The sequence below is a fragment of the Bison bison genome, unplaced genomic scaffold (assembly GCF_000754665.1).
Source record: "Bison bison bison isolate TAMUID 2011002044 unplaced genomic scaffold, Bison_UMD1.0 scf7180017864371, whole genome shotgun sequence".
Taxonomy (NCBI): Eukaryota; Metazoa; Chordata; class Mammalia; order Artiodactyla; family Bovidae; genus Bison; species Bison bison.
Window position 1 is genome coordinate 14,571,766 of NW_011494943.1, and position 13,870 is coordinate 14,585,635.

The 13,870-nt window shown below is 45.1% G+C and overlaps 1 protein-coding gene across 4 annotated transcripts in view; it reads left to right on the forward strand.

The window, feature by feature from the left end:
- Positions 1-13,870, forward strand: part of PECAM1 (platelet/endothelial cell adhesion molecule 1) — a 109,625-nt gene that overhangs the window by 72,984 nt on the left and 22,771 nt on the right. For all 4 annotated transcript variants that reach the window (XM_010856412.1, XM_010856413.1, XM_010856411.1 and 1 more), the window contains 7 exons: positions 1,723-1,998; positions 6,014-6,298; positions 7,132-7,239; positions 8,784-8,811; positions 9,496-9,572; positions 12,047-12,100; positions 13,450-13,512. In XM_010856412.1, coding sequence (XP_010854714.1) covers positions 1,723-1,998; positions 6,014-6,298; positions 7,132-7,239; positions 8,784-8,811; positions 9,496-9,572; positions 12,047-12,100; positions 13,450-13,512 — 891 coding nt within the window. The remainder of the gene's footprint in view (positions 1-1,722; positions 1,999-6,013; positions 6,299-7,131; positions 7,240-8,783; positions 8,812-9,495; positions 9,573-12,046; positions 12,101-13,449; positions 13,513-13,870) is intronic.

Sequence of the window (13,870 nt, forward strand, 5' to 3'; positions counted from 1 at the left end):
TTACTCAGGATGTACTCTGCATAGAAGTTAAATAAGCAGGGTGACAGTATACAGCCTTGACGTACTCCTTTTCCTATTTGGAACCAGTCTGTTGTTCCATGTCCAGTTCTAACTGTTGCTTCCTAACCTGCATACAGATTTCTCAAGAGGCAGGTCAGGTGGTCTGGTATGCCCATCTCTTTCAGAGTTTCCCACAGTTTATTGTGATCCACACAGTCAAAGGCTTTGGCATAGTCAATAAAGCAGAAATAGATGTTTTTCTGGTAAATGGGATCTTAGTTCCCTAACCAGGGATCGAACCTTTGCCCTCTGCAGTGGAAGCTTGGAGTCTTAACCACTGGACTGCCAGGGAAGTCCCTAAGTTCCAGTTTTTGATGCCTCTCCTGGCTTACCCAAAGGGCTGGGACCCCTACTGGGTAGAAGTAGATATCTGGACCACTTAGAGCCGGGCTTCTCAGACTTGAATGTGCACAAAACACCTGGTTACAGAGCAGTTAGTTTGGGGTCAGGCTTTGTGTCTTTCACCAGCGTCTTGGAGATGCTGGTGCTGCTGGGCCCCGGACCACACTTTGAGGAGCGGGATGTGAAACACCAGTCAAGCTGTCACTGTCGCTGTGCTTCTTCAGTAGTCATGGTCCTTCAGTTGAGCCTTCAGTGTAAATCCAGCCAAGGTTTTAGTCTCAACTGAAGCAGGATTTTAGCGGTCATCTACCGGATAAGGAAATAATATACAAGACAAATATGAGTCATTCCATTGTAATTCTTTGTGTTGTTGTAGTTCTTGTGAGGAGGTCATTTCGTCCTATTAGCTTTATAAATAAGCTAATTTCTAAATAATGGCCTCGTATAATTCTTGTTTCTGAGGCATGAAACTTACTATCAGGAGAGGCTGAGGCACTGAGAATTTGTTTTAAAATATATTGTTGGATACTTGTTACATATTTTTTTTAACACTTTCCTTCTATCTTTCTCAATACAAAGAAAGAGATATGAATGTGTGTGTATGTGTGCATAAGATATGTGAAAATATAAGCATATATTTAGGGGGTTATAATGTTTTTCCTGAATTTGTGTCATCCTTTTTTGTTTATATTATTCTCTTTCCCTCTCCCTCCTCAAGAATCTAAAAGGAGTCCCCTAAAGATAGATATGGCCACAGGCATTTTATTTTATTATTTTTTTAAATTAATTTTTATCAGAATATAGTCGATTTGCTACGTTGCATTAGTTTCAGCTGTATAGCAAAGTGAATCAGTAATACATAATAGATATCCACTCTTTTTTATATTCTATTCCCATATAGGCCATTACAGAGTATTGAATAGTGTTCCTTGTACTATACCATAGGTCCTTGTTAGTTACCTCTTTTATATATGGTAGTGTGTATACGTCAGTCCAAGTCTCGCAATTTATCCCTCCCACTCCCCGCCCCCTTCCCCCTGTGGTAACCATAAGTTTGCTTTCTACATTGTGAATCTTTTTCTGTTTTATAAATAGGTTCACTGGTGCCATTTTTTTAAGATCCCACATATAAGCAATATTATATGATATTTGGCTTTCTCTACCTGACGTAGTTCACTAAGTGTGGCGATCTCTGGGTCCAGGCAGGCATTTTAAATTAGAGCCATGATAGAGAAAGCCAAGCCCAGAGTTTGCAGAAGGAACACCTTGGGCTGGATGTCTTGTCTCAGATTGTTTTTCTCTCTCTCTCTGTCATTCTAGAAATGCTCTCCAAGCCCAGCATTTTTCATGACTCCAGGTCCGAGGTGATTAAAGGACAGACCATTGAAGTCAGTTGTCAGTCCGTAAACGGAACGGCGCCCATTTTTTATCAGCTTTCAAACACAAGTAAGCCTGTGGCGAATCAGAGCGTGGGCTCAAACAAGCCTGCAATATTCCGAGTTAAACCCACGAAAGATGTAGAATACTGCTGCAGTGCAGACAATTGCCATTCCCACAGCAAGATGTTCAGCGAAGTTCTGCGAGTAAAGGTGATAGGTAAGTCTCTGTGCTGTGAGAAGAATCCACGGGGGACTGTGGTTTAATTCACATTTTCAAAGGTTTGGGAGTGGACAAGAGAAGTGGATGGTACTTGTGCAAAGTCCATACACGTGACATGTGCCAAAGCAGGACCAAAGCCCAAGTAACTGGGGCTGGAAAATATCTGGTGGTTATCAGTGTGGCTGGCATCATCTATTTTCAGAAACTTTCAAGTGAACTGTTGAAATATAAGTCAAGTGTCCCAACTTGAGGAAGCACAAAAGTTGTGCTTTGGGGTTCCCTTAGCATTTGCTCCTTTTCATTTATTTATTTGGCTGCGCTGGGTCTTCCGTGCAGCATGTAGAATCTTTAGTTGTGGCATATGGGATCTAGTTCCCCAACCAGGGATCCCACCCGGGCTGCCTGCATTGGGAGCACAGAGTCTGGATCACCAGGGAAGTTCCATTTGCTCCTTTTTATAGTGTGATTTATTTATTTTGGGTTGTGCTGGGTCTTCATCACTGTATGTCTCTTCTCTAGTTGTGAGTGGGAGCTACCCTTTGTGGCAGAGCGTGGGCTTCTCATCGCGGTGGCTCTTCTTGTTTCAGAGCAGGGGCTCTAGGCGCTCGGGCTGCATTAGCTGCAGCTCCCAGGCTCTAGAGCACAGGCTCAATTGTTGTGGCACACGGGCTTAGTTGCTCTGCGGCATGTGAGATCTTCCCCGACCAGGGATCGATCCTGTGTATCCTGCATTGGCAGGTGGATTCTTTACCACTGAGCCAGCAGAGAAGTCCCCGTTTGTCCCTTTTTAGATGAACTGACAGTCCTCTCTGGGAAATGTAGACCAGAGCTCTTCTCTACCATGGATGCTGGACCCCTGGCAGGGCAAATTCTGTCATGTGTGGAAATCTCAGCGGTCAGAGCTGTAGGCCAACAGTCACTGGGACTCTCATACTCCAGAGAAATATACCATTGTCCTGGGGTGAATAGTTTTCCTTGAGCCTTGGTCTTGTACCTTTCAGAAGGCCTTAGGAGTACCATTACTTGCAGCTCTGAGATGTTCTGCATCTTGTTGTAAAAAGCTTAATAAGGCTTCCTCGTCCTCCTTGTTGTTTAAGGACTGCTTATCTACGTGTGCCATGTGGACATCTTGAGTTGGATAGTGATACCTCCTATAATTTTTTCTCGGGGGTGGGGGGGGCATACTAGTCGGCTTGCAGGATCTCAGTTCCCCGACCAAGGATTTAACCCATGTCCCCTGCAGTGAAAACCCAGAATCCTAATCTCTAAGCCATCAAGGGACTCCCTGATTCTTCCTACTATTCATGTATAGCCTAAGAGTAACAATGTAGGAGGCCTAGGTTTGATCCCTGGGTTGGGAAGATCCCCTGGAGAAGGGAAAGGCTACCCACTCCAGTATTCAGGCCTAGAGAATTCCATGGACTGTATGGTCCATGGAGTCACCAAGAGTCAGACACAACTGAGTGCCTTTCACTTCACTTCATTGAGTAACTATACTTCTCAAATTAGCATTGGTAGCTAATAAGCACCTCATGCCATAGGTCATAACAACAAAAAAGAAGATATATTCTTTGTATCTCCTGATTAAATAGTGAAGAAACATTTTAACGTATTTGAATAATAATGCAAATAAATATTTTTAAAATGTTACCAGGCAACACATTATTAACTCTCCTGCAAACTCTCCTTACAGTGATGATAATAGGAACTGAGGGCATGAAAATATCATCTGGCTTGAGTGGGAAGAGCTGGGCCAGGAACTAGGGCTCGATGATGGGTAGGCGGAGAAGGCTCAAGATGGTCTCTAGCCTAGTCAAATAGGTGATCAAAAGGCTCCGTGGGGCAGCTCAAAAGGCTGGGGACGGATGACTGGAAAGTAAGGTTGGGAATAGAGAGTCATTGGATATAAACTTGTAGAGTAACTGAGCCTAACCATGAAGGGCATCAGTTGCCAGTCAGAGGAGCTGGGGCTTTGTCCTGTGTGCAGTGAAGAGCTAGAGGGAATGAAGGCATGCTGAGAACTGGATCTTGGGAAGATTCACCTGCTAGTCGCATCAGTTAGAAGGGGTGGGGACTTCAAACCTTACAGTGCTTTAAGAAGCTAATGTAGAGGCCCATGTGAAACTCTTGGTTTTCATCAGGTCAATACTGGACTTCGCTTGTGATCTAGTGGTTAAAAATCCACCTGCCAATCAGGTTGGATCCCTGGCCTGGGAAGATTCCACATGCCATGGGGCAACTTAGGCCGTGGGCCACAGCTACTGAAGCCCACATGTTCTAGAGTCCACATTCCAAAACAAGAGAAGCCACCTCAATGAGAAGCCCTTGCACCCAACTAGAGAAAGTCTGCATGCAGCAACAAAAACCCAGTGCTACCAAAAATTAATGAATTAAAAAAATAAAGCGGGTCAATATTAGTGGCTAATGTTCATGAGCACCGATCATATGTCCAACCCTGTGTGAACTATGTTAGTAAATTAGTCCCATTCACACTTACAATAGCCATGTAAGCACCATATTCATATCATCCTTATTTTACAGTGAGGCAACTAGGGCTTAAGATAAACAGCTGGTGGCCAATAATGCTGGGAATTTTGGACAGGCAGTCTAGCTCCTAAGCCTGGCTTGTTGCCACCTCCTTGTGCTTCACAAGAAGAGAGGCTGTCAGGTCAGGCTGCACCATTCAGGAGCCTTCCTTGTGATCAACTCCTGCCATCCCACACCAGGCCAGGTGCTCTCTTTTGTTGGATCAGCAGCTCCATGGTCTGGCCACCCACTGCACTCACAAGAGGGCGGTTCGTAAATCAGATCTTGGTCTGCTGATCAGTTCATTCTCCCACTAATAGTACTGTACTTGGGAAGACAGTTTAGGCTCAGAATTTTTGTGGCTAGACATGGAATAAAAGGGGCTATAGGAGGAAGGTGAGTTCTGCTCAGATCTGCTGGGAGTGAGAGGCTGGCAGGGCTTCTTGGTGGAAATGCACAGGTTAAAGTCAAGACATGGAATTCAGGAGAGTAACCTGGACTAGAACTATGTATCTAAGCTTTAGATGCTGTGTCTTTATGCATTAAATGTGCAAATAGAAACTATCATGTAGGTGAAATCACCAAAGATGAGAAAGGAGATGGCAAACTGAGGACTGGATTTTGCAGAAAGTCCTAATTTAGGGAGCAAAAATTGATGAATAAAGAGGAAATGGCAGGCGAGGAGGTAAGAGAATCAGAGTGAGGCCTCACGGGAGCCCAGGGGAAGCTGAATTCCAAAGGAAGGGCTGGGTGACAGGTAAGAGCTGTAGGAAGGCCAAGGACTGAAAGGCAGGAAGAACGTCCAACATGGATTTGACCTGCAGGAAACTCGGGGATGAGTTAGTTGGGAATCAGGTGACCTTGGAGTTTCTTCAAAACCAAAAATGCAGTGCAGTTTCGGAAGCAGAGGGACAGAATTCAGGTTCCCAAGCTCACAAGGAAGTGGGAAATACGGACATGAAAGCAATTGGTTTCGATCATTCAGAGGAGGAGAAAGACAGGACAAGCGCTAGAGAAGGTTATTTGTGTGTCAAGGTTATTTGCTCGTAAGATCTGGAAATGCCCTGCATCTGGGTTAAGCAGAGGGAGAGAAATCTCACACACACACACACACACACTCACATACACAAACTCACCCAGAATAGACCCCAACAGAACACATAAGCTAATTGTATAGTTAAGCTGAGTGGTCAGTAATACTGGATTGGCCAAAAGGTTTGTTGGAGTTTTTCCGTAACATCTGTGTCCAACCCAGTGCTTGAGGTGGTAAATGAAGGGGGTGGTGGTGGTGTCCCTAGCCTCTTGTGTCTAATCAGCGTGTGAGGACAGGTGTCCGTTGCTGCTCTTCTGGGCTCACTGGGGGAGTAAAGGGCAAAGTCTAAGTCTGAGTCATGATTATAGAAGGCTGGCCGTGACCAGCGGCCGTGTCATGCTCCTCCCCTTGCCCACTTCTCTGCTCAGCACTAATCCTTTTCCTGCCTTCCAGCCCCAGTGGATGAAGCCCAGCTCATTGTCTTGAAGGGGGAGGTGGAGCCTGGGGAGCCCATTGTGTTTTACTGCTCCGTGAACGAAGGATCCTTTCCTATCACGTACAAGTTTTACAAAGAAAAGGAGAGCAAACCCTTCTACCAAGACACCATAAATGCCACCCAGATCATGTGGCACAAGACCACAGCCAGCAAGGAATACGAGGGACAGTATTACTGCACGGCCTCCAACAGAGCCAACCTTTCCAAACACGTGATCCAAAGCAACACACTGACCGTCAGAGGTAAGAGTTCTCAACAGCAGAATGCAGTGCAAGCTGCAAGCTCAAGGCCAGAAAGCACATCTGAGAGGAGACGGCTGGGAACTTAGTGCATCTTGCTATGGGCCAAGGGACCAACATCCACTAGGCTCTTTGGTGGCAGGTAACAAATGTCCACTCAAGTTAAGTATGAAAGAGGAAGTGATTATTATAAGGAATTAGAAGGCTTTCACACAGTCCTCATTACAAACTTCTTGATGCAGAGACACCAACTTGGATCAAGCGTCCATCCATGGACCGCCTATGGTCGAGGGGAGTGGGTCATGCAGAACAGACACAGTTAGAGGGGCCCACCTGTGTGGGTAGAGGATGATGTATAGAGAGGGAAGAGGGGTGAACAGACAGCTTAAAAAGCATCTTCCTCAGTCCTACAGTCCCCTCAGGTCACCACTGACTCTATAGCAGAAACAAACATTTCTGCACCTACTACAGAGTCCCTCAGAGGTAGATGCTCAGTGAAAGACACGAGTGACAAGGATATAAAAATCAGCCTTATATGTTGCTTAAGTGATGTGACGTGAAGTGAAAGTCGCTTAGTGGTGTCCGACTCTTTCCAATCCTATGGACTTCTCCATGGAATTCTCCAGGCCAGAGTACTGGAGTGGTTAGCCGTTCCCTTCTCCAGGGGATCTTCCCAACCCAGGGATCAAACCCAGGTCTACCACATTGCACGTGGATTCTTTACCATCTGAGCCACCAGGGAAGCCCATTTGTTGCATAAGGCTGTACTATTTCTTACTGGTAGAGGGATAAACATATACTTAAAAATTTTTTTTTCTTTTTTTTTTCATTTCCAGTCTATCTTGCCCCCTGGAAGAAAGGACTCATTGCAGTGGTGGTCATCGGAGTGATCATTGTCACCTTGGTACTTGGAGCCAAATGCTATTTTCTGAAGAAAGCCAAGGGTGAGCATAGTCCTTTCATTCCATCCTGCCAGGCTGCCCTGCCAGGGAACCTGCCATGGAGGTGAGGGGCCTCAGCCTCATGGGAAGCTTGTGCCCTGGTCCAGTGGGAGCCGAGGGCATGTGGCTGATGACACTTATTTTCCTCCTGGGGTGTCACCTTCCTAACCAAAGATGTTGCCTTTGGTGGGTATGAGCTTTTACTGCCCTTTGGAGTTAGCCAGGCATGAGTGAAAGCCTTTGCTTTCTGAGTTGGGCTCCCAGGAAAAGACGAATTTGGGGGGAATGTTGCATGTGATCAGAAGTAGCTCTTCGTGTGGGGCTTTGGCCACACCTAGTCCTACAGTTGGTAGAGTTGGGCATGAGTGGAGACACCCTCCACCGCACCCCCCAACACACACACACTGAATGCCTCCCGGTCAATCTGGTTGTGCTATGATTTCTACCCTGTACTTGGGGTTATCCATACATAGAAGGGAAGCCAGGATTATCCACTGACACTGAAGACTCAGTCCACTAAGCAAGACTCAAGCAAAAGGGCACAGCATCAGTAAAGTCTGCAAGAAAATAATAATAATAATTTTTTTTCAAATTTTGTTTATTTCTTTTGGCTGTGCTGGTTCTTCATTGCTGCATAGGCTTTCTCTAGTTGCAGGGAGAGGGGGCTATTCTTTGTTGCAGCGCACGGGCTTCTCACTACGGTGGCTTCTCTTGTTGCGGAGCAGGGGTTCTAGAGTGAGCGGCGGTAGTAGCTGTGGCTTGTGGGCTCCAGAGCACAGGCTCAGTAGTTGTGGCGCACGGGCTTTGTTGCCCCCAAGGCATGTGAAATCTTCTGGGACCAAGGATCGAACCCACGTCCCCTGCACTGGCAGGCGGATTCTTTACCACTGGACCCCCCAGGGAAGCCCTGCAACACTTTTTTTTGAGATAAGGCAGGTTCTGTCGGAGACCCCTGGGGCTGCTGCTGGGGACAGGAGGGACCAGATGAGATGAGGTGGGGTTTTTTCAAAGCAGGAAGGGGGCAGCCCCTCTGGGAAAATGGTCTTCAGGACAAACTGCTTCCTCAGGGTCAGTCTGGCCTTTGTCTCATGGACAGTCTGGCCTTTGTCTCAGGGTCAGTCTGGCCTTTGTCTCAGGCCAGTTTGGGATTCAAAGCACGGGGATTGATTTAACCTTTACTTTGGGGAAGGTCTTGGAGCAAAGAGATGGTCGCCCATTTATCTGGCTCATCTGTTTCCTGGTGCTGTGATCTTCCTCTTTGCCACACTCCACGAAGGGAAGCTGCTCCTGGTTGAAATAGTTGAAATGTCCAATTTCATGGGAAATGATGTGAAATCTCTTGGTATAAGACCAAGAGAAGACCTGCTTTGTTTATTTGTTTGTTTTCCTTTAAAAAAAATGTGACTATATTTGGCTTTCTGTTCTCTCTTTTTATGGGTGTTCAGTCTTAAAAAAAAAAAGTCCAATATGGTTGAAATGAGTGTTCCCATCTGATGTGGATGTGGGTTCTTTATTCTGACTTTGATTCTTCTCTTTGTCTTTTAAAGCCAAGCAGATGCCCGTGGAGATGTCCAGGTCAGTGTCTTTCGGAAGAGGGGAGGCTGATCTGTGGGTGTGGATAGACTCGTCTGGCAAGGATTTCTGTCATTAGGAAGTCTTCAGTGGTTCTTGGCAAACTCAAAAAATTTAGGACCTTGAGTGTGAGCTATGAAGGGATATGTGTGTGTGTGTGTGTGTGTGTGTGTGTGTGTAAGATTGCAAACTGTCCTTCAGGAGAAGTAATGGCTTTATTCTGAGATCATGTCCTTTCTACACGTTTCCTTATGAAATTATCATGGTGGTAGATGGAATTAAAAATTCTTTAACTTAATTGGCAAAGTAGAGTTTCCTTAAACAATGGTTGTACTATTCTTACTGTTCTTGAGATCTAAACTCCCCAAATATGGAAACTACCTCTCTGTTCCTGAGAGAAAACGTTAACACAGGATAAGGAATCCCCTCCCGATATGGGATTCACCCAACAAATCCTTGCGTTCATGCATCCTTTGGTCTGGACACTGATTTCAATGGCAAAAAGGTTTTTGTCCAATAATCATAGAACTGGAGAATGCATGAGTTCCCAGTAAGAGAGTAAAATTTTCCTCATTGCAGAAAACTCCTCCTGGTTTTTCTCATGCTCTCTTTGACTATGTTGTTAGTTTGGAGTTAGAGCCAAGAAAAATGTTATTTCTTTTTCCTTTTTTAAAATTTCAATTTAAGGCCAGCCGTACCGCTTCTGAACTCCAACAATGAGAAGACATTGTCGGATGCCGGTACTGAAGCCGACAGACACTACGGTACTGTCATGGTTTTGTGCCGTTGTTAAGAATTTTTCTCAGCTTGCTCCCCGTCTCTTATCCTTCTGAGAAGCAGAATCTGTGGGCGGTAGGGTGAGGTTGAACGGGAAACTCTGGCTTCAGGCAGAGGCGCCTAATCTAATCAGTCATTGGGTGGTGGGCTAGAAAGCAAAACAAAAATGTCAGAAGAAAGGCAGAACACAGTGTTCTAATTTCCCCATCTTTTAAATATTCCAAGGAACGAAAGGTGGGGAATAATTACAATGCTGCGGACAACCACATGAGTTCTTTTCAAACGCGGGACACTGCCCACGTGTAATCATTTTCCACTTGTAAGATAGAAACCAGCTATGAAATGAAGGCACTGGTAAAATATCTCAGATGAAATTATTTCTTGCAAGCACAAGGGAATTTCAAACTTGCCACGATGGGAAATGCATTTAAAGATTTCACGGTTAGCAGTTGCACTTAAAGAAGTGGTACAATCAAAGAGTACTTAGTCGTGAGGTTTATTGCAAGCTTGAGAGTCAGCTCAACCCGGAGCCAGTCCCGGGAGTTCTTTTCTTTCTTTCTTTCTTTTTTTAATTTGTCACCGGCTGCACTGGGTCTTCATTGCAGGCTTTCTTTGGTTCTGGAGAGTGGGGGCTGCTCTCTAGTTGTCACGTGCAGGCTTTTCATTGTGGCGGGGTCTCGTTGCGGAGCGTGGACTATAGGGCAGGCGGGCTTCAGTAGTTGCTCAACATGGGCTCAGTAGTTGTGGTGCGTGGGCTTAGCTGCCCCACAGCATGTGGGAGCTTCCCCAACCAGAGATGGAACCCGTGTCCCCTGCATTGCAAGGTGGATTCTTAACCACCTGACCACCAGGGAAGCCCCAGGGAGTTCTTAATCCCATTAGATCTTGGAGAAAATTATTCAAGCCCTTAGCAGGGGTGCTGGCTCTTTCCCAGAGAGGGGCATGATTACATCACACGAAGAGTTCTGTCCCAGATAGGTTTGGGAGTTGAACACTGATGTTCTTTTTTAATTTTGTAACAGTGTCCCACAAAGTAAGAAATTTTTAGAATACCCTCTTTACAGGGAAGTCTTGAGAAATATTTTGAGAAGAGCAATTCCTATTGTACAGAATCACAAACTTTTTAAAAAGTAAAATAAAATATTTGTCATAGTAAAAGTAATGTGCCAATAAAGAGAAGAGAGCAAATATGTCATTTGAGAAACTCCATTCAGAAAAAATTGGTGGATATTTGGCAAAAAGTAATCCAATACTATAGAGAAAATACCTCTTTCTGGTATAAAGTGGGTTCTGTTGGTAATATGTATTATGTATACGTAAGTATGGGCTTCCCTGGTGGCTCAGACGGTAAAGAATCTGCCTGCAGTGCAGGTTCTATCCCTGGGTTGGAAACATCCTCTGGAGAAGGGAATGGCTACTTACTCCAGCATTCTTGCCTGGAGAATTCCATGGACAGAGGAGCCTGGTGGGCTACAGTCTGTGGGATAGCAAAGAGGTGGACACGACTGAGTGATTAACATATATAAGTAATATATGATACTTTAAATACTGATACTTATATTAAAATAGAATTTCCTCTCAATTTTCCAAAATGCAGGAAATACTACAGTTCTTATTATATTTTTCTCTGCACAGATTATTTTAGCTTATAAGTATACGTTAGTAATCACAACATGCGTACGTGCTCAGTCGATCATTTGTCTCCTACTCTTTGCAACCCTATGGGATTTAGCCCACCAGGTTCCTCTGTCCATGGAAATTTCCAGGTAGGAGTACTGGAGTAGGTTGCCATGTCCAACTCCAGGGGATCTTCCTGACCAGGGGATCGAACCCACATCTCTTGCGTCTCCTGCATTGGCAGGCAGATTCTTCACCACTGCATCACCTGGGAAACCCAGTAATCATGATAGTAATTAGTAAATGCATAATGACATGGAATGGAAAACCATGTGCTCTTCAGGGATAGTATTCATAGCATTCATAAGAATTCTTTCTAATAAAGAACAACTTGGTTAAAAAAAAAAAAATCAAAGAATTTTCCCCATGCCCAGGTGGCAGCCTGAGGTACTGCAGTATCTTTAAACTGTGTTCTCATGGACCCAGTTCTCTAGATAGAAAGGATTAGTTCACCAGTGTCTTTCATGCTTCTTGGCACTGGCTCATCCCTTCTAGAATTAAGCTTAATTTCTTTTGAAACTGCTTCTAGTGAACAATTCTGAATTTTGAACCATTCATAAATAGACGTGGACATCACACCAGTTTTAGAAAGACACCGCACTGCGGGTTGGATGGGGCCCAGGGGCACTGGGAGGGTATTCAGAACCCAAATACACTGTGGTTGCCAACTGCGCTAAAGAATTTGGCCTGGACTTCTCTCATTAGTGGCACTGAGTCATTTACAATTTATGTAGAAAACTAGGAACTCCATGGTCTCTCACAATGATTGCTGTTTTTCAACTAGGTTACAATGAAGATGTTGGAAACCATGCAATGAAGCCATTAAATGAAAATAAAGGTAATTATCTAATTTTAAAAAAATTAGAAATCTTTGTTTTTATGTCAAAGATGCCTAGGAAAAGAACTAAAACTGTGAAGACCCCATGGCTGTTTCCTCACCTCCTTTAAATAGAGATGGCTCTTGGTTTTCCCAAAGACAGTATCTAGTGTCTGTTGTTACTTGTCTTAAATGTAAGCAGCAGTGCTGTTTTATTTTTTATTTGTATTTTTCATTTTTATTAGACATTTAGTAGATACAAAATAATGTTTATAACATGTATAAAATTTAAACAATAGCAATTCAATAAATACCTACCCATTATCCTTAAAGAAAAAAAAGAGCATTTCTACTATGTGTATTTCTCCCCACCCCAGCATCTTTAACATTTTTTTTTTTACCAGCTTTACTGAGATGTACTTGTCAAATAACATTGTATAAATTAAAGTGTACCATGTGATGATTTGCAGTAACTCTATATTGGAAAAAACACCCTATGCCTCTGCTATTCAAGAGAGAGAGCTTCCTGACTTGTTTAGTAGCCCATTCTGAAATCAGAAAGTTCCATTTTGGGTGTAACTGGATTTCCTATGCTTATGCCTCACACTCTTCAAGCACTTTGAGGCTGGGGGTCCCGTTCCTCATTTCCTGAGATCCTCACCATCTTGGAGAAAGCCTTCTGTGCCTGTGGTCAAGGAGAGGGCTTCTAGAGGTAACTGCTGTGACCCATGTATCTACTTTGCAAGTCCGCCCACGGTGGTGACAATTGGACCTGACCCGGAGGGTCCTTCCACACCCTGGGAGCTCAGGCTTCCTCACCACCTCACTCAGCCTGAGTTTTCTCACCCACTTCAGTTCAGTTCAGTTCAGTCTCTCAGTTGTGTCCAACTCTGCGACCCCATGAATCACAGCACGCCAGGCCTCCCTGTCCATCACCAACTCCCGGAGTTCACTCAGACTCCCATCCATTGAGTCAGTGATGCCATCCAGCCATCTCATCCTCTGTCGTCCCCTTCTCCTCCTGCCCCCAATCCCTCCCAGCATCAGGGTCTTTTCCAATGAGTCAGCTCTTCGCATGAGGTGGCCAAAGTATTGGAGTTTCAGCTTTAGCATCAGTCCTTCCAAAGAACACCTAGGACTGATCTCCTTTAGGATGGACTGGTTGGATCTCCTTGCAGTCCAAGGGACTCTCAAGAGTCTTCTCACCCACTTAGAGTGGCATTAACCCTGTGTCTGGTTTCCCCTTTAAAAAATACCGATTAATTTGATCATATGAGTAGAAACCTCTCATGTGGCCTGAGTCCCCTCCCCAGCACCCTGGACCCAAGGAGACCCTGTCTGACCACAGGCTGCTGTTTTCTTTCGAGCAGAGCCCCTGACCTTGGACGTGGAGTACACAGAAGTGGAAGTGACCTCCCCTGAGCCTCACCAAGGTAACGCCAGCCTGTGAGGGACCCCCACATCATGCTCTCTGGGTGTAGATGCCGGACTGGACTGTGCTGCAGCCCCGGGACAAGAATCCAGTCACCCTCGTCACTCAGGAGGGAGGTGGCCAGCAGACAGGCGGGCTGAACATGTCCGAGGCAGGAGCAGTGATCCCTGTCCAGACTTGGAGATGTACAATTGCATTATCATTTCAGTTCACTTCAGTTCAGTCGCTCAGTCATGTCCGACTCTTTGCGACCCCATGAATCGCAGCAGGCCAGGCCTCCCTGTCCATCACCAACTCCCGGAGTTCACCCAAACTCATGTCCATCGAGTTGGTGATGCCATCCAGCCATCTCATCCTCT